The following is an 18,419-nucleotide window of genomic DNA, read 5'->3' on the forward strand; positions in this document are numbered from 1 at the left end:
GACCTTGTCTCTACAAGGAAAGAGTCGGACTCGTTTTGAATTCGCGAAAGACGGGGGCAGCAAAGGCGTGCATGGGGTCGATGCCGATCTTTAAACTTGGCTATATAGGCATTATCCAAATGATAGACTTGACCATTCTTACTGGACAGCTTATTGACTAAAGGGATTTGGAGAGGCTGCATTGTTTGTCTTGCTTGTTTGTCACGGCTGAACTTGTGATGTACTGACTATGCTAACAATGGTACTGGTTTACTTTTGACCTCCGTTCGAACTTGAAGATCACTCTCGAGCAAACTACATGATGACGAGTGCCGAGTCTCGAGCGCTATGATTGATTTCTTGTGCCGACGGGGTCGTTTGTTTTCCGACGGTCGCCGCCCCGGACGAGTCATTTCCGCATGCGGGCAGGCATACTCGTTGCGCATGAGAAGGGCGGGGAAAAAAAGCGATATATGGTGCGCTTAAAATTTCCAAAGTTCCCTTCTCGGACATTCATCTCGCTCGACTGCATGAAACTCGGTTCGGAGCCATCCATCGCCCTGCCATTCATCATCACGCTCGCTGCAAGGCTGGGCTTTCGATGATATGGATCCTAAGGTAATCCCAAAGTCGGGATGCCTCGTATGATGCTCACTCAATTTTTCTTTGTACCTTCGCCGTCTCTCCATTCGATGGCTCGTTAAATATATCTCACGATAGCATCGTTGCTCGATCGATCTAAGTCTCTTAAAACCACGGCTTTATCTCTTCTTATGTATCGGTTGCATGCCAATTAGAGCTTTAATACAGTAATTATGTATCGAGTCAAACAAGAAAAAAATCGATTTTTGAATTCAAATCTCACGGGACCCTCTGTGATGCAATCTGGGCCGTGTAAGTGCTGCAATCTGGGCCGCCGGCAAGCCCAAGATCGCTTCGCTTCGGCCTCTCCTCTTCTTCCTCCGGCGAAAACCTTTTTTAAACCCTAAACCATTTTCCCTCTCTTCCTCTCTCTGCAACGACGATGTTCTCGCCGGGGACGAAGAGACTGAGCTCGAGCTCGCGCGTTCGCCTCCAGAACCCGCCCGATTCGCCGTCGACTCCGGCCGCCGGGAACCAAGTCCCTCACCGGCCGAGCACCGGCACTCCCGCTCCGTGGGCCCCTCGCTTGTCCGTTCTCGCCAGGTGCCGCTTCCTCCCTTCCCGCCCATTTCGCCCCCCCCCCTCTCCGTGTCTTCGTCCTTGAAATCTGCTCGGAACTTCTCTCTCTCTCCGATTCGCAATCGTTGTTGCCGGAGCGGGAATTCGCGGTCAATTTTGTCCCGTTCGCCGCGATCGACGAGGCTGATGAAAACGGCCGGCGTGAAATTCGTGTGCTGGAGTTGCTCCGGAGTTGGAGTAATCCGGTTGCCCCCGGCGTGCTGTCGGATAGCCTCTCTCCGTGACGAAGTCCTGTTGCTCCCCCGGTGCATTTCCTTTTCGTGGATGCTTGTCGTGCTTAGGCTAGAGGTAGGAGGTAGGAATGTCAGTGAACGGTTCGTGCTTCTGAAGCGTCGACTTGGAAGCTTATGGAATATAAGACTAGAAGCTAGATACGAACTGTTAGGCGCTCGGATCCATTGTTTGATGGTAGTAGTTTGCTCAAAGAATACAAACTGACTAATGATTGAGCTGTCAAAGTTAAGTACCTTGTTTCATGCATGAAAGTTTGCTTGTTCGAGAGCCACTCAAGTTCTTCTTTTGATAGGCGGGAGTGACTCGTGTTCTTGTTTCTCATCCCTCGTATTTCTTTTGATATCGTCCTTGACACACGGTCAACTTACCTTGACATGAAAGACATCTATATTTTGGAGGGCTAAGGATAGAGGACTCAGAGACTCGAAAATGGAAACCTTCGTGTTAGCTTCAATGGAGAGACTCAGGCTATGACATTCACGGCTCTGAAAAACATATTTTCTCGTTCAATTATAAGTTGTCTCTCATCATTACGTATGGACTAATGCGGTAACATATTGAGGTAGATTTACTTTTGGTTTTTCGAACCCAGAATTCCTGCAGGGAACAAAGTCAACAAAAATGCTGAGGTTGATCCGACGAAACCTGTATTTGTTGGTGACTTCCCCCCAGCAGTGCGAGATGAACAAGCGAGTTTTTTGCAGAATCGTCTTCCTGGTTTGTACATGCCCTGATGTGGAACATTTGCAGTGTAAATATGCATCAAATATGGCGGCAATAATTTAATGTATTTCCTTAGCAGGTTATGTGCGAATATCTGGTGGGATAGACCGTGCAACTTCTCTTACTTGGATTATCTGTCAAAATAAGATTTTCATCTGGAATTACTTATCTCCCGCAACTTCTAAAAAGTGCGTTGCTCTTAACATTCCTACTGTGTTATCTGAAGTCGGAGATAAGAACAGAAAAGTATACGATAGAACCGATTGGTTAGTCTGTGTTGTTAGCTGGGATGGCACACATCACCAAAACAACAATGTCACACAACATTGCAACTCAGTCGGTGTCGTCATGTGTAGCAAAAGAAGTCGAGCAGTTGTATACTGGCCTGAGATCTTCTCTGATTCTGAAACTGATCCAATTATCAGTTTTGCTTCTGCTGATGAGCTGGATGTTTCTCCCGTTGATGACAAGACTAGTCCAGATAGCCTACAACGACATGGTAGGCTTGGAAATGTTTCACCTGGATATAGCATTTTCAACTCTTTAATCGCTACCTCTATTCCTGACAGCGAAAAAGAGTGTGTCGCCCTTGCATGTAGTTCCAGTGGTGAGCTTTGGCGGTTTCATTGTGGTCCATACGTAGTAAATCGAAAATTGATATATAAGGAAAGAGGCAGTTCTTTCTCTCAAGGCAGTGATAATGGCCGTAGCATGGGCAGGAAGGTTGCTTTGAGGTCGCTCAGTTGGCGTTCTCCTTCTGTTTCTTTGAAAAGACCTTCTCAACAATTCTTCCTGCTGACAGATCATGAAATACGTTGCTTCAACCTTGAACCTGATTTGGAAGTCTCAAACCTCTGGTCTCAGGAGATTGTTGGGAATGATGGTGATCTGGGTATTAAGAAGGATTTGGCTGGTCAAAAGAGAATATGGCCTCTGGATTTGCAGGTAGATGATGGTGGAAAAGTAATCACTATTCTTGTTGCAATTTTCTGTAAGGACAGGGTTAGTGGGTCAAGCTACATGCAGTATTCTCTGCTGACCATGCAATACAAGTCTGGGATGGATGTACCTTCTGGAGCTGTGGAGCCATCGCAGGAACGGATTTTGGAGAAGAAGGCTCCTCTTCAAGTGATAATCCCAAAAGCAAGAGTTGAAGATGATGACTTCTTATTTTCCATGAGGCTGCGGGTAGGGGGCAGGCCCTCAGGATCTGTAGTTATACTTTCTGGTGATGGAACAGCAACTGTCGCCCATTATTACAGGAACTCCACCCGGCTGTATCAATTTGACCTGCCTCATGATGCTGGAAAAGTTATGGATGCTTCAGTTCTTCCTTCTACAGATGATTGTGAAGAAGGTGCATGGATTGTTTTAACTGAAAAGGCGGGAATGTGGGCAATACCCGAAAAGGCTGTCGTACTTGGTGGAGTAGAACCACCAGAGCGAAGTTTGTCACGGAAAGGGAGCTCAAACGAAGGATCTACAGAAGAAGAGAGAAGAAATCTTACCTTTGTTGGCAATGTTGCTCCAAGAAGAGCTAGTTCTGAGGCTTGGAATGCTGGGGATCGACAAAGAGCTGTTATGACTGGCGTAGCACGTCGAACTGCTCAGGATGAAGAAGCAGAAGCCTTGCTTGGTCATCTTTTTAATGACTTCCTGATGTCTGGGAAAGTTGATGGCTCCCTGGAGAAACTCCAAAATGCCGGGGCATTTGAAAGGGAAGGGGAGACAAATGTTTTTGTAAGAGCTAGCAAATGCATTGTTGATACCTTAGCTAAACACTGGACAACAACCAGAGGCGCTGAGATAGTGGCCATGGCAGTTGTCTCAACGCAACTTATGGATAAGCAGCAAAAGCATCAGAAGTTTCTTCAATTTCTTGCTTTGTCCAAATGTCATGACGAACTGTGTGCCAGACAGAGTATGTACATGATTGTCCAGTCATTGCTGGGATACATGCTTAGGATTGATTTTCACTCATTCTTTTTAGACATATTTTGGTCTTTTTGGTGGAGGGGATCGCCATGATGTATTTGTGTTTTTGCAGGAAATTCGCTCCAGACTATTTTGGAACATGGTGAAAAGCTGGCTGGCATAATTCAGCTGAGGGAACTGCAGAACAGGATAGGCCAGAGCCGTTCTAGTGGAGCTGGCTCACCTTATCCTGGATCAGAGAGTGATGCTTCAGGTGCTCTTTGGGATCTGATTCAATTGGTTGGGGAGAGAGCCCGTAGAAATACTGTTCTTCTGATGGACAGAGACAATGCAGAAGTATTCTATAGTAGGGTTTCTGATCTTCAAGAAGTTTTTTATTGCTTGGAGAAACAACTAGACTTTTTGGTCAATGTGGATCTGCCACTCGAGATTCAGATCCGAAGAGCTTTTGAACTCTCAAATGCTTGTGTCACCATAGTTCGAACTGCCATACAATTCAGAAGTGAGTATCACTTGTGGTATCCACCACCTGAGGGCTTAACACCTTGGTATTGTGAGCCTGTGGTTCGTAATGGGTTGTGGGGCATTGCCTCGTCCATGCTTCATCTGTTGAATGAAGCAACAAGAGTGGAATCCTCTGTAAAATCGGAAATCTTCAGTCACCTACAGGTGCAGACCGAAGTTATACTCGAGGCTTATGCTGGGGCTATCACTGCAAAAGTTGAGCGTGGAGAAGAACAGAGAGGACTGTCAGAGGAGTATTGGAACAGGAGGGATGCCCTTCTTGATTCTCTTTACGAACAAATGAAAAACTTAGCAGCAGCAAGGCACAAGGTTCAATTCTTACAGCTCTGCTGTTTCCTTCAATCATTTTATTCACATTATGCTCACTTTTGCAGGACCATAATGAAGGAAATGGACAGGAGGATGAGGAGAACTTTCAAAATCTCTCAGTGCAATTGCTGGGTGTAGCAAAAAGGCATGAAGGTTATAGGACTCTGTGGAGCATATGTCGCGACCTCAATGACTTTGGCCTACTTAAAAATCTCATGGTAGGAACTTATTATGTTGACTTGGCATGATCTCTAGCTCCAGCTCGAGATATGAATTTGCAGACAACTTTTGGTTTTTGAGTCATGAATTTGAGACGCTTTTGCCCTCTTGTAATATTTAAATCCAAAATTTTAATTATAAGAAATGAATTTTCCTCATTTCCGTAGCTTGAAGGTCTTTAACAAAGATCTCCTGTTTCAGCTGATATTGCGTGATTTAATTCTCCCGGTTTGTTCTGTGAGTTTGACCAGTCCTTGCCTGTCTTTTAAGTGACTAGCATTTTCAGTCAGCATTCCCTTACCCAGCTGATTTTTCTGCTGGTTCCTTAATGATGTGCCATGCAGCGTGACAGCATGGGACCAAAAGGAGGGTTTAGTTATTTTGTCTTTGAACAACTGTACGAGGGAAAGGAATTTTCAAAGCTTTTAAGACTTGGGGAAGAGTTTCCAGAAGAGTTGTCAATTTTTCTCCAGCAATATCGTGATCTCTGCTGGCTACATGAAGTGTTTCTTCATCAGTTCTCATCAGCTTCAGATACTCTTCACGCATTGGCTCTTTCTCAAGATGAGGGTAATATTTCAGTAGCTGAAGATGGGGTTGAACCAAGGGATTTGAATCTGACACTGTCCGATAGAAAACGTTTTCTGAATCTCTCAAAGATAGCTATTTTAGCAGGTATTTTTTTTTTAATTTATTACTCGTTTACATTAAAGATACATACTGTCTTATAATCTCCTTAAATTCTTATAAACTTGCCTGTCTCGTTCTCCATGTTTTTTCGATTGCTTGGTTCCCTGTGTTTCACTTCCCTTATGCTGTAGTCCTTTGAAGTTTATCTTTGATGTCGATTTTGTCAATAGTTATAATTTGCTTGATTGAAACAATTAAGAAAGTAGGTGCACTTTGCCTGATTCTGTAAATTTCACGTGTTTAGATGACTTCATCAATTGGCTTTGAATGCCATGATCAGATACCAACTTATGATATTTCTTACCTGTATGTCTGCACTTCAAGTGTAGGTTTTTAATGAATATTAGTGATTAATGAGTTAAAAGTTTGATGGCATATGTAATTTGTATATTTTGGATTTGCATTAATGTCCAAGATAATTTCTTACGTCTCAATTAGAGGTCTTTGACTTTGTTTCTCAGATATTAAGCATAGTCAATCTTTAGATCATATCTGGTCACTGCTGTTCTTTTCAGTCTTTCTTCATCAGCACGACAGTAATATTGTGAAACTGCTCACTAGACTGGTGTGGTGGTTTTTATTTTTGCATACTACAGGTAATGATCCTGATGCTGAGATAAAGATGAAACGCATTGAGGCTGATTTGAGAATTCTGAAGTTGCAGGTTTGCTTACTCCTATTTGCAGCAAAAAAGAAACGTTGGTCATTATGCTTTTGTTAAAAACTCATCTGCCTAGGTCAATTCTGGGGCAATTTCGAAAGTATGTAGTCTGCACAATTCTTTTCACTTTGCAACTTGATTGCAACTACAATTTTATGCTGAAAATTCCTGTTGAGTTTATAATGTGGCAGCAGATGCTGCAAACCCTAAGTAATGCAGTGTATAATCCAGTGTTCATTTTGCATTTGAGTTTTACATTTGAAAACTTGGCCGGTATTATCACTGTGAATTTATGTGTAGAAAGGGACAGCAAACATTTGGGATGAGGATTCCATGGCAGTGATTAAAACCATTCAGCTCCCACAATGGTCTAAGCTAGAGTAAGACAATTGTATAGATAGCTCAGAGGATTCATTCCCGGTCCCTTTTTGTGGCATCGTTCACCCAGTTTGATAGTTGGTGGATTTGCGCAATCTGGTCTTATATTAGCTCGTAATTCACTTATCGGTCCATTCACTTCACTGTAAGGAGCTTTCTGCTCCTAGTTTGGGTAGAAAGTTGTGCTTAGGTTATCCAACATAATCATTTGGCAGATCATTGCGGCAGCTCGTTATTAATAAGCCGTGGGGAAATCTATCCATGAATCCATATTTACCCTCGGTGATATGAAATGTATGCTTGTGCATGTATCTGCGAGTTCTTCTAACCATTAGAACTCGCAGGAAGAGATAATGGACCTCGATATCGAAGCAAAGCACAACATTCAGCAGCAGCTTCTCCCCCCCGATGATCTGATCAAGTTGTGCCTTAAAAGTGGTAGCGCGGAGCTTATACCGCGTGCTTTTGATGTATTTGCATGGACCAGCTCCTCTTTTCGCAGGTTTAACAAAAGCCTTTTGGAAGAATGCTGGAAAAGTGCGGCCGATCAGGATGACTGGGGGAAACTTCATCAAGCATCGACCATCGAAGGCTGGAGCGATGAAGAGACATTGCGTGTCCTTGGAGATACCATGCTCTTCCAGGCTTCGAGCCGGTGTTATGGGCCCGAGGCAGAAACTTTTGAAGAAGGGTTTGAGGAAGTGCTGCCATTGAGGCAAGAAAATATGGAGCCGCCTGTTCTAAAGGAGTCGGGTTCTTCTGTGGAAGCAATGTTGATGCAGCACAAGTATTTTCCAGATGCAGGGAAACTTATGCTGATGGCGATTGAGTTGGGCAGCGCTCGGAGCCGTATTGACGGTGAAGAGGGTCCTGCGCCCATGGAATGATAACTCCTACACAGAATGATATAACCCGTCCTGCTTACATCCTTGTACATTGTAATGATTCTCGCATTCTCACGGCATGATCATCCAGGCATCCGCGATTGTTTTTTCGAGGGGGTGTGAGAACTGTTGAAGCAAATGTGGTGTGACTTGGAATTTTCTCGGAAGCCAAGCAATAGTCGGAGAAGACTCTACTTGGAAGAGAAATTGAGCTTTAGCAGATGCGTCGTGCGACATCTGCAAACTGCGGTGGAATGAAAAATCTGCACCGCCATCTTGCACAAACAAGGAGAACAGAATGTGAATTCTACCTAAGCCACTTCTATTTTTTACTGATCTTTTCACCTTTTTTTTTTTTTCTCTTTTTCAATTTTTAGTATGGCGAGTTGCATGATTTCTAGAAAAATTTCCAGTCTAGTTCATTCGGTTTGCAGTCTCATCTCAGGTTCTTGGGCAAATCGGCTAGGCATTAGCCCAGCCCAAAACATAGTTTCATTTCCTAGATTTGGTCAGTGATGTGCTTATTAATTACAAGCATGTGATGAAATAAAATGATTAGCTACAAGTATGTTATGCTCTGGTCAAAACGAATTGCATTTTTGTGCATTTTGCGTCTGTCCTCTTACTTTTAAGAGTCACTTCGCAGAAAAAAATTAACGGAATAAGCACACTGGGAATTTTAAAATTTATCGCTAAAGTGTGATTGATTCCTAAAATCTTGTCACAAAGTGTAATCAATAAAAGGACTTGATTGAATCAATTTGATAAATTTTAGGATTTATTTGCATTCTTTGAAAATTTAGGATTTAATTGTACCTTCGTAATAAGTTTTAGGGCTTAATTGTACGTTTTGGAAGTTTTAAAATTTAATTATATTTTCGTTACAAGTTTTAAGACTTTCAATACACTTATCTCAAAAATTAACATGAGTGTTTAATAATTTCGATGTGAGTTCTAAAAAACTCGAGCTTTAGTAAGAGAAATCTAAATCAATGAAGCAAAATATACTTCTAGATGAGATGAGCCATATCCAGCGATGAGGAAAGTCAATTTCATCACGATATAAAGTAATTGCGGATAAATTAGATCTTTAGTGTATTCTGGTGGCCCTGAATCTGACTCGGAAATTAACTCTAGCAATCCCACTCGAAACGTTCACACAGGATCTCCCACAGTCCACGTGGCGGAAGACCATCCACTCTGTCCTCGGGAAAATCAGAAGGGGGAAATCCGAATCCGACCTCAGGACCAATGGGACGGTGCTGACGTGTACATAACCTGATCCAGGAAATCTTCTCATGCCCCGATATAACCCCCCTTTGCTCTCCTCCTAGCATCCGCACCACCTGCTTGTTTTAGCCATTTCGATCCCGAAGCCCAAGTAACAGAGTCTCTCCGTGAAGAGGAAATGGCCACCACCGTGATCCAGCAGTCTGCATTCGCCGGCCAGACCGCCTTGAAGCAGTCCAATGAGCTCGTCCGCAAGGCCGGCAACTTCGCCGGCGGCCGCGCCACCATGCGTCGCACTATCAAGAGCACTCCCCAGAGCATTTGGTGAGTGTCTTGACGCTCTTGCTTGATTTCGGTGCTTTATTGGACTAAGCTAAGCTTTGCTTGATCGCACCATTTCAGAAAAGTGAAAACAAGCAAAGGGGTAACAGCTACATCAACACGTAGCTAATCAAATTTTTGTGTACCATTTAAAGTAAACTCTTAACATGTCCATTTACGGATAAAGCACGAACTTGATCTCCCAAGAAACTCTCAAGAAGAAAGATCATTTCTTCCAGGACAGTGACTTCACTTTCATGTAGGGAGTCGGTCAGCAATGAATTCTTACCCAAGTGAATTCGCAATTTTATCGACAGGTACGGACCGGACCGCCCCAAATACTTGGGCCCTTTCTCGGAGCAGACTCCATCCTACTTGACTGGTGAATTCCCCGGCGACTATGGCTGGGACACTGCCGGTTTATCTGCGGACCCCGAGACGTTCGCCAAGAACCGTGAGCTCGAAGTCATCCACTGCAGGTGGGCCATGCTCGGTGCTCTCGGGTGCGTCTTCCCCGAGATCCTCTCGAGGAACGGTGTCAAGTTCGGCGAGGCCATCTGGTTCAAGGCTGGAGCGCAGATCTTCTCTGAAGGCGGTCTTGACTACTTGGGCAATCCCAACCTCATCCATGCACAGAGCATCCTTGCCATCTGGGCCTGCCAGGTATGATTGGCTGTATCATGCTTAAGTGATTATATTCACTAGATAATAAAATCAAGTCTCCAACAAATGCATCCTATATTATGACACAATCTTTTCTCATGTTCAATGAGATTCATTCCAACACAAATTAGGCATAACAGCTACCAAGGTTTGTTTAAATGATTTAAGTATTTGAGAGTGAGTACAACATTCAAGCATATTGCTTCTATATAATTAGAAGAAAAATAGATGTATAATACTTCACTATTTACTCGCCGCAGAAGCGAAACTTGGTTATTGGTCAACTTATGTTGCTTCTTCTGCTGTTAGGTTGTGCTCATGGGATTAATCGAAGGATACAGGGTTGGAGGAGGACCTCTTGGCGAAGGCCTTGACCCACTTTACCCTGGTGGAGCATTCGACCCTCTAGGATTGGCAGATGACCCCGATGCATTCGCAGAGTTGAAGGTGAAGGAGATCAAGAATGGAAGGCTTGCAATGTTCTCGATGTTTGGATTCTTTGTTCAGGCCATTGTAACTGGAAAGGGCCCGATCGAGAACCTCTTCGACCACCTTGCCGACCCCACATCCAACAATGCTTGGGCTTACGCCACCAACTTTGTCCCTGGAAAATGAATTTGAATTTAGTGCTTGCTGAAGTGTAAAACGATCTTGGTTTCCTGGAACTTGTTTTGTTGGGGCCTCATTAGAACTGATGTAACTTTTCTGGTCAGAAGATGCTTGTGAGACAATGTATTACCAGACTTTCAGTTCTATTGTGCATCAAGAAAATATACACTTTGGAGTGATTGTCTTGTTTAAATTGTTATATGACATCTCTATCTCCGAGGAACCCCAGTCTGATTATTCAGAAGTTGGTGCAGGCATTATCTGCGAGTTACTATGGTATCAAGTTGCTTCTTTCTGAAAATACCAGCAGAAGCTACCCAAGTGATCAAAATAACACAGAAATGGTTTAATCACCAGAAATCATTGCAGGAACATGATCCACTTTTGAAATTATGGAAACGGCTATTATCTCTCACGATGATTTCTCGATCATAGATATGGGAAAGTAGCTTAGTTACAGAATGACAATCGTTACAAACACGAAGGTTCTTCATGATACGAATTGGACTTCCGGGGTGTACATTTATGAGACCAAAAGCAATGGCCAGTCTTTCACTATGGTTCTCCAACTCAGCTTCCTTCTCCTCCTCCTCTTCAATGCAGAGAAGAACTTGGGAAGTATCGGGCACATGCCCTGCCAATTTCAATCTCTCTCTCATTTCAGTCAACTTAGAGTATATTTGTTCCATCTGCGGATGTGACTTATCACCCACAAGAAACTCATGAAGCATTCCCTTGTGCTCAATCGAACTACAACCAGGCTCTTTCCTAATTCCTTTCTTCTTCATCATTTCTCTAACTTGTGAAACTTTGTCCCACTGACCTGCAGCGGCATATATGTTCGAGAGAACAATATAACATCCCATAGTTTCCGGAGCCAAGTCAATCAGATGTCGTGCTGCATATTCGCCGACTTTTTGGTTTCCTTGTATTCGGGAACCACTAAGTAAGCTCATCCACATTACCTTGTTGGGTTTCATGGGCATGGTGTTGATCACATACTTTGCCTCTTTCACACGCCCAGCTCGGCATAATAGATCCACCAAGCAACCATAGTGTTCCATTGTTGGTTTAATCCCGTATTCTTTCTCCATCATTTCAAAATAATGGCGTCCATGATCAACCAAACCTGCATGATTACAAGCATTTATTACTCCAACAAAGGTTATGGCATTGGGCTTAATTCCGGCTTTGCGCATTTCAGCAAATAGTTGAAGAGCGGGACTGGCCATGCCGTGCATTCCCAATCCTACAATGATGGCAGTCCAATGGCCCAACTTCTTCTTCGATGTTGAGTGAAAAATAGCCAGAGCATTCTCAATGCTCCCACATTTCGAATACATCTCTATGAGCAAAGTACCGAGAACACCATCTAATGGATGTTCATTCTTCACCATGTAAGAGTGAATGCAGCTTCCCGTACTAAGAGTTGCCAATCCGGAAACTGAAGAAAGAGCACTAACTAGAGTAGCATGATTAGGTATGAAACCTTCTTTTATCAGGGAGTTAAACATGTCTAGAGCTTCCTCAAACCGCCCATTCAAGTCATATCCTGCGATCATCGAATTCCACGTAATTAAATCTCTCGCGCGCATTTCGTCGAACAAATCACGAGCCGAATTGAAATTGCCCGATTTCATGTACCCGTTGATCATCGCATTCCAAGTGACCAAACTCCTACTTGGCATTTTTTCGAATATTTCTCTAGCAGCCTCAACCTTCCCACATTTCGAAAGGCCATCGACCAGAACCGTCCACGAGAAAGAATCCCGCTCTGGCATTTCATCGAACACCTCCAGCGCAAGCTCAATCTCCCCACACCTTGCATACCCATCGATCAAAGCATTCCAACAGACCAAATCCTTATCATCCATGCCATCGAAAACCTTCCTCGCGGAACCAATGCAACCGCACTTGGAGTACATGCTAACCAAGCTGCTCTCCACAAACTTATCCGAACCCAACCCAATCTTCAGAGCCAGCCCATGAACCTGCTTCCCCTCCTCGACCGCACTCAACCGAGCGCAGCCCTTAATCACACACGGCAGCGTGAAACCGTCGGGCGCTAAGTCCCGAACCAGCTCCCGGAACAGGCACAACGCGTCATGGGAACGTCGGTTCTCGACGCAGCACTTGATGACGACGTTCCAGGCGGGCAACCCCGGTTGGGGAATTCGGTCGAACACGGAGCGCGCGTAGCGGAGGTCGTTGATCTCGGGGCCGGCGTAGAGGGCGAGGAGCTTGGAAGCCGCCGCGGGGTGATCGAAAGCACCCGTCTTGAGGGACAAGGCGTGGACCTGCTTCGTTTCCTGGACGGTCCGGCAATTCAGGAGGAGGGAGAAGTCGAAATTCCGGGGAAGATCGCGGCGGAGAGGCGGCGGAGGCGGCGGCGGCGGAGGAGGACGAGGCGGCGGCGCGAGTTGCAGCATTGGATGGGTCGCGGCTCGAAGACTGAAACGAAACACCGGAGGAGGAGGAGGAAATGTTGCGGACTTTGTTTCTTATCTTAATCCAACGGTCCTAACGGGCCCGAATCCTGGGCCCCAAAATTGGGCTGGGTCGGTCTGGCCCAGAACACCGGGCCTCGCGACAATGGCCCAGGCCCGCCCGCTCGCTCACGGGCATGGAGGATCTCGAAACCCGAACCCGATTCGGTCCGGAAAAGAACGTGAATTAGGTGTACCGACGCGTGCGAAATTCGAAGGGAAAAACTTTGACCCAATATACAATGTGGTCCCCAAACTTTAATTTGTTCAGTATGGTATCTCAATTTTGGTCCAATGTGCAAAATCGTCCATGAACTTTCAATTTGTTCAATGTAGTCCATGAACCTTTAATACATATTCAATCTGGTCCCTAAATTATATGAAAATATTCAATGTCGTCTATATACTTGAATTGATGGAAAGATGACATTGAACGTTTTCATATAGTTTAGGAAATAACTTAAACATATACCACAAGTAAATTAAAAGTTCAAGGACCATATTACACATTAAACTAAAGTTCAGTAACCACATTGAACAAATTAAAAGTTCAAAACCACATTACACATTGGATCAAAGTTCAAAGACCATATTGAACAAAGTAAAAGTTTAAGAGCCACACTATTTATATCGTTATCCCAAGTTAAAATAAATATCTTTTTTTTTAATTGATTTTAAGGTTAATTGTATTTGAATTATAGGACAAGGAGAAGAAACAGTGTCAACTCATCTGTCCTTGAATCTTTCTGGTAAGCAACCATGCAAAGCTCCGAATGCAAACGTTCGTTCCTTCCTCTGTGTAACTGTATCCCCACGAAGTGTTCTTTAACACATGGATCTCATTAGTAATTGCAATTGTGCACTAGACATGCCCAACTTTTTTGATTCGTGCATCTTAAGTCAACTGAACAATTAATAAACATTTGGAGACTTGTCGATGTTCGGGAGAAATCTTCCTCCATGAATTCGTCGCAATGGTCGAATTTTCATCATGGTTGGAGCATAATCCTTGGAGCAAGTGCGTGGCTTGTTTTTGCTATGGACAAACAAGTCGCTCTTCCAATATGAGTTTATTTTCCCTTCGAATATGGTATAAGTAATTTAGTCATGCACGAAGGAAATCATCAATGCTTCGTCCTAGAATAACTCGACGATAAGTGGACCATGACTATCTTCAATATTGGTTAGTTAAGATAATTCACCTTGAACCGAATGTTGACAGGTTTATTCATAAACGAAGAGGGTGACTTGAGTTGATGGTTTTACCACATATGTAGGAGTATGTTTGTTTTTTTTTTTTTTAGTCAAAGTAGTATGTTTGTTGACGCGAGCAGAATTTTGCAAAACAACTCGGCTTTCAAAATATCATCATAAGATTGACTCTAACGCCATCAATGATCTTGTTAGTCCAAAGCTTAAAAATTGTTGGATTCTCATTTTGAATTCAAAGTGCAACATAACCTTCGGAAATGAAATTGTCATGTCGACCAGCTTGCTAATCAAGAATTGATAAGTGTTTGGACACTAGATTCTTTTTATTACCTCATAAAGAGTTACTTCATGTTTTATTATGTGATAAAATAGGAATAGTAGATTTACGAGGTTTAAACTTTTGTACTCGACTTTAACCCTTTTTCATAAAAGAAAAGAAGTAAAAAAACATTTACGGACGAGGATTACCTAATGATCAAAGCCACAAGATCGCTAGCAAATGTCGAAATCACAACAAAAATTACGCATCGTTCTAGAGAGTTTTTCCTTTTTCTTATAAAAAAAATACACAAATGTTCTTTTGCCTAAAAATAAATCTTTTTTTATCGAGATATTCTTATCTCGCTCTTGTAACTTAAAAGTACTAATTCCGAACGTAAATTGTCTACTCCAATCTTTACTAATCCCCTCTTTCATGCCTGTTCATTCGCAGCAAGGGACGCGACTTTAAATATTCTTGAAAGTATCAGCTATGTCTCTATCCTCGCCATGTTCCTTTTGAACATTAGTTGGGGGCTTGGATAGACAAAGGTCTTCGCATACGAAATGCAATCCTATATTAAACTCTCGAAATAATGTTATCAAGTCTAAATTATGTTTTTGCCTTAAGGTAATCGAGTTCTTGTATCAAAAATAGACGGTCCGCGTGCAAAATCAGAGAAACGATTATGGAAAAATGTTCATTTTCAACACGTAACCTGCTAACAGACCCTGGATTCAAAACGCGACCGCATCAGGTAAAAGGAGATTCGGAGCTCTGAATACAAAGGGCCGAGAGAGAGACGATCTGACCTCGCTAGACTGCCGTTGCCGAGAGCTCCCGCTCAGCGGTCGGCATCGAACCGAAAGAGGGCCACCGCATCAGCGAGCTGCACATCGCTTTCCTCCTCCGGATGGATGGATGGTGTCTCCAAGCGCTACAAAACATGAAGGATCGGAACAATTGCTTCTGCTCCTCGTCCCCTTCTGCATGCCCTTTGTCTCCACTCCAAACGAATAAATCGAACCGAGTTGAAAACCCGGGGCTTAAACAAACGATGTTTTAACCCCTGAAAAACCGCAACAACAAGGAAGTGATTACGTCCTTCGCCGAAGCCTTCAAGTCCTAGAAGACAAGCCGACGCAGTGGATCATCCACCTAATCGTTTATTCCCACCTCCAGATCCCTCCAAATGCTACGACAAACCCCGGTTTTGGACGCACCCGCTTGCCTCCTTCCTCCCCTGGAAAAGTCCTCTTCTCCTGCTAACCCACCATACTCAACCCCTCTTTCTCTCTGCGTGTGTGGAACTTGCCCCTTGGAGCTTTGTCCTTGGAGGGTTGCTGCACAGCAGCCTGATTCTTCTCCCCCGTGACATCACCCAGAATCAAGAAGATGGACCATCTGGAAGGCGACCCTCTCTTGCTCTCTGTTCCTGAATTAAGAAAGCGAATCATGTTGACACCTCTGGAATTATGGCGAGAACGCATGGGGGGACACACGGGTAATTTTTCGAGAAATCCGTGGACAAACTGAGGTGAGTTGAACACCCTCTTGCTAATGTTGTGTGCATTTTCATGGAGCAGTTCTTTTTCTCTGTCTAGGGAAATGCTCATTAGAATAGAAAGGTTGCAAGTTTATAATTGCGTGAGGTCAATGGTTTAACAGTTCATTTGGAAAAAAAAAAGTGAATTATGTGGGAGTTGACACAGGGACATCCCTCTAGGACACTTCTCCTCTCATTCCTCTGTTTTTTTTTTTTATATATAGAGAGATCTGAGACTTTTTCAGAGCCAGCTTTGAGCATATTTCCAGAGACCAACATCATCATCACCTTCCAACCCCTCTCGTCCCTCAGAAGTTCTGGTTCCATGGGCAGGGAAAGTACTGATCCTAGCCCCACGGTGGCGAGCTCTTCCATCGCTCTACTGCAAGAGAGGTTCAGAGAGCTGCAGAGAGTGAAGCAGAGAAGAGAAGAAAGGGAGCTCATGAGACTGTCTCTCGAGCCGGACCTGGCGGCAGCCCCTGTCGCGAACCCTGATCGTCAGGCCAAATTCCGTCTCCAACCCAGCATGAGTTCAAGTTCTTCTCCTCAGGATTATTGCTCTCTCTCGCTCGGCCTCACGACTCACGCCAACAGCGACAAAGCCAGTTCAGGAGTAGCGAAGACCAATCCTAGGATGAGCTTATGGCCTGGCAACGATGGTCTGGCAATTTCAGGAACATCAAGAGGTTTTGAGAGCCCTGATGTGGATACGTCCCTCCATCTGTAGAATGTGTTTTTTACTGAGTCCTAGATACATGTATGTAAGTACTGGATGTATGCTCTCTTTTTCCTTCCTTTTGAAAGAGGATCTTGAGTTGGATCATATGCAACGGTCGCAGCACCATTCAGCAGATCCTTTGTTCATGCAAATTTTGCGATTGTTTCGGAGGTTGTTGTTCTTTCGGTGATCACCTCTCTCTCATCTCTCCTTAGACAAATTCTGTATGTCTCTAGATAGATGGTCTTTCGAAAGGCTAGATCGGAGGTGACCGAGTACCGGTCGATCATCGATGAAAGCGGATTCTGCAGCTATCGTCTCAGAATGGACTGATAGCTCTTTCTCCTTCTGTGCTTGGTTTACGGTACACATGAGATGCCAAGAGCAGACGCAGAGACTGAATTTTTCACTCCAATGAGAACTTTTTACCTTTAGTTTACGAAATTTTAAGGTGCGAAAAAGCGAGGATTTCTCGCCATCAATTCTGAAATTTCACACTACTTACATTCACTGATTCACATAAGTTCTAACTAGGTAAACACACTGCCGAATTTTGGTCGACAGAAGATTAGCCTCTTGCGTGTAATTCATGGTTCACCGAGGCATGCTTGAAGAAAACAATGAAGAAGAGGAAGTAATTATCAGGTTAATGATAGGGGAAAATCATCGTTTTCGCCTTGTTATGTTACGCGGTTTGTCCAAATTTCCTTTTCGTATATCTCAAGTTTCATCTTAATGCAGGAAGAGAGAACAATCTCATTCTCTGACACTTCCTGTTTTCCATAAGGATCTTGTTAACGAGTGTCTCCGGAGCACTTGTTAAGCATGACATAAAAGTGATGACCAACTTTTCGAATGAGTGATCACACACAACACGACGCGGCCGGTACACTGAAAACCCGGAAAAGTTTTTCTTGATCAGTAGCTTGACGGGTATCCGAGGAACCTCTCTCTCCAACAAGATCCATTCATGTGAGTCTCCGTGCTTAATTTGGCTTCAGGCTCCTCCTGATTCCTGCCATGGAAGTCTGCAGTTCTTGCAGGCGGATGGGCCTGGAAAATGGCCGCTTTTCAGTCGGGCTTGGATCTAGCTCGGGTCAGGGGCCCGTCTACGTTTCACGGGCCGTGTTCTGGGCCCATTCAAAGCCCCTCAAAAAATTTGATCATTTGCTTCTGAACAGGAGGAGGACATCGTGAAGTGAAAGGGAAAAATGGTTCAGCAGATGGTAAGAGTTTGCTCGACTCTTCCTACCCCGGAGAATCCCCTTGTAAATAATTACTAAAAAAAGAAATGGATTTTGTCAATTAATATCTTTTTTTTTATCGAAGTTTTGTTAATTAATATCAGGAAACTTATTAAGTAATCAGTCAAGAATAGGTTTACCGCATCGATTTCGTGGTGTCGTACGTAATTAGCGTGCTAAGACTATAAATGATTTCGAATTACGTAATCTTTTCACCTAAATAATATGATCCTTCTGGCCATTATCATGGAATTATCAAGTACGCGCAGTGTTGGAGCCGACCGATCGAGCTGTTGTTCCTGAACTTAAATTAAGAGAGGAACGACGTTGAACATCTTCATACATTACATGGACTAAATTGAACATGTACTAA

At 43.7% G+C, this 18,419-nt stretch overlaps 4 protein-coding genes across 5 annotated transcripts; 3 read left to right on the plus strand and 1 right to left on the minus strand.

Annotated features, from left to right (window-relative positions):
- Positions 1-981: 981 nt before the first annotated feature.
- On the plus strand, positions 982-8,094 carry LOC115680693 (nuclear pore complex protein NUP133). Of its 2 annotated transcripts, none has more exons than XM_030604513.2 (8): positions 982-1,164; positions 2,027-2,151; positions 2,234-4,078; positions 4,205-4,926; positions 4,992-5,144; positions 5,490-5,820; positions 6,432-6,499; positions 7,219-8,094. In XM_030604513.2, the coding sequence occupies exons 1-8, from the start codon at positions 1,004-1,006 to the stop codon at positions 7,759-7,761; spliced, it is 3,948 nt and encodes a 1,315-aa protein (XP_030460373.2). In that variant the 5' UTR covers positions 982-1,003; the 3' UTR covers positions 7,762-8,094. The 2 variants fall into 2 exon arrangements, with proteins under 2 accessions (XP_030460373.2, XP_030460374.2); XM_030604514.2 differs by having other exon boundaries at positions 2,237-4,078.
- Positions 8,095-8,751: 657 nt separating this feature from the next.
- Positions 8,752-13,048, minus strand: LOC115680696 (pentatricopeptide repeat-containing protein At5g48910-like). The gene has a single exon (XM_030604517.2). The coding sequence runs from the start codon at positions 13,008-13,010 to the stop codon at positions 10,932-10,934; it is 2,079 nt and encodes a 692-aa protein (XP_030460377.2). The 5' UTR covers positions 13,011-13,048; the 3' UTR covers positions 8,752-10,931.
- On the plus strand, positions 9,167-10,774 carry LOC115680699 (chlorophyll a-b binding protein 36, chloroplastic). The gene is made up of 3 exons (XM_030604520.2): positions 9,167-9,312; positions 9,627-9,972; positions 10,282-10,774. Exons 1-3 carry the CDS (start codon positions 9,167-9,169, stop codon positions 10,585-10,587), a joined length of 798 nt encoding a protein of 265 aa, XP_030460380.1. The 3' UTR covers positions 10,588-10,774.
- A 3,361-nt stretch (positions 13,049-16,409) lies between the features above and the next one.
- LOC115680631 (uncharacterized) lies at positions 16,410-16,811 on the plus strand. Its single transcript, XM_030604449.1, has one exon. The coding sequence runs from the start codon at positions 16,410-16,412 to the stop codon at positions 16,809-16,811; it is 402 nt and encodes a 133-aa protein (XP_030460309.1).
- The last annotated feature ends 1,608 nt before the right edge of the window (positions 16,812-18,419 follow it).

This window comes from Syzygium oleosum, unplaced genomic scaffold, assembly GCF_021117445.2.
Source record: "Syzygium oleosum isolate NSW1041296 unplaced genomic scaffold, Sole_v2.1 Sole_v2.23, whole genome shotgun sequence".
NCBI classification, from domain to species: Eukaryota; Viridiplantae; Streptophyta; class Magnoliopsida; order Myrtales; family Myrtaceae; genus Syzygium; species Syzygium oleosum.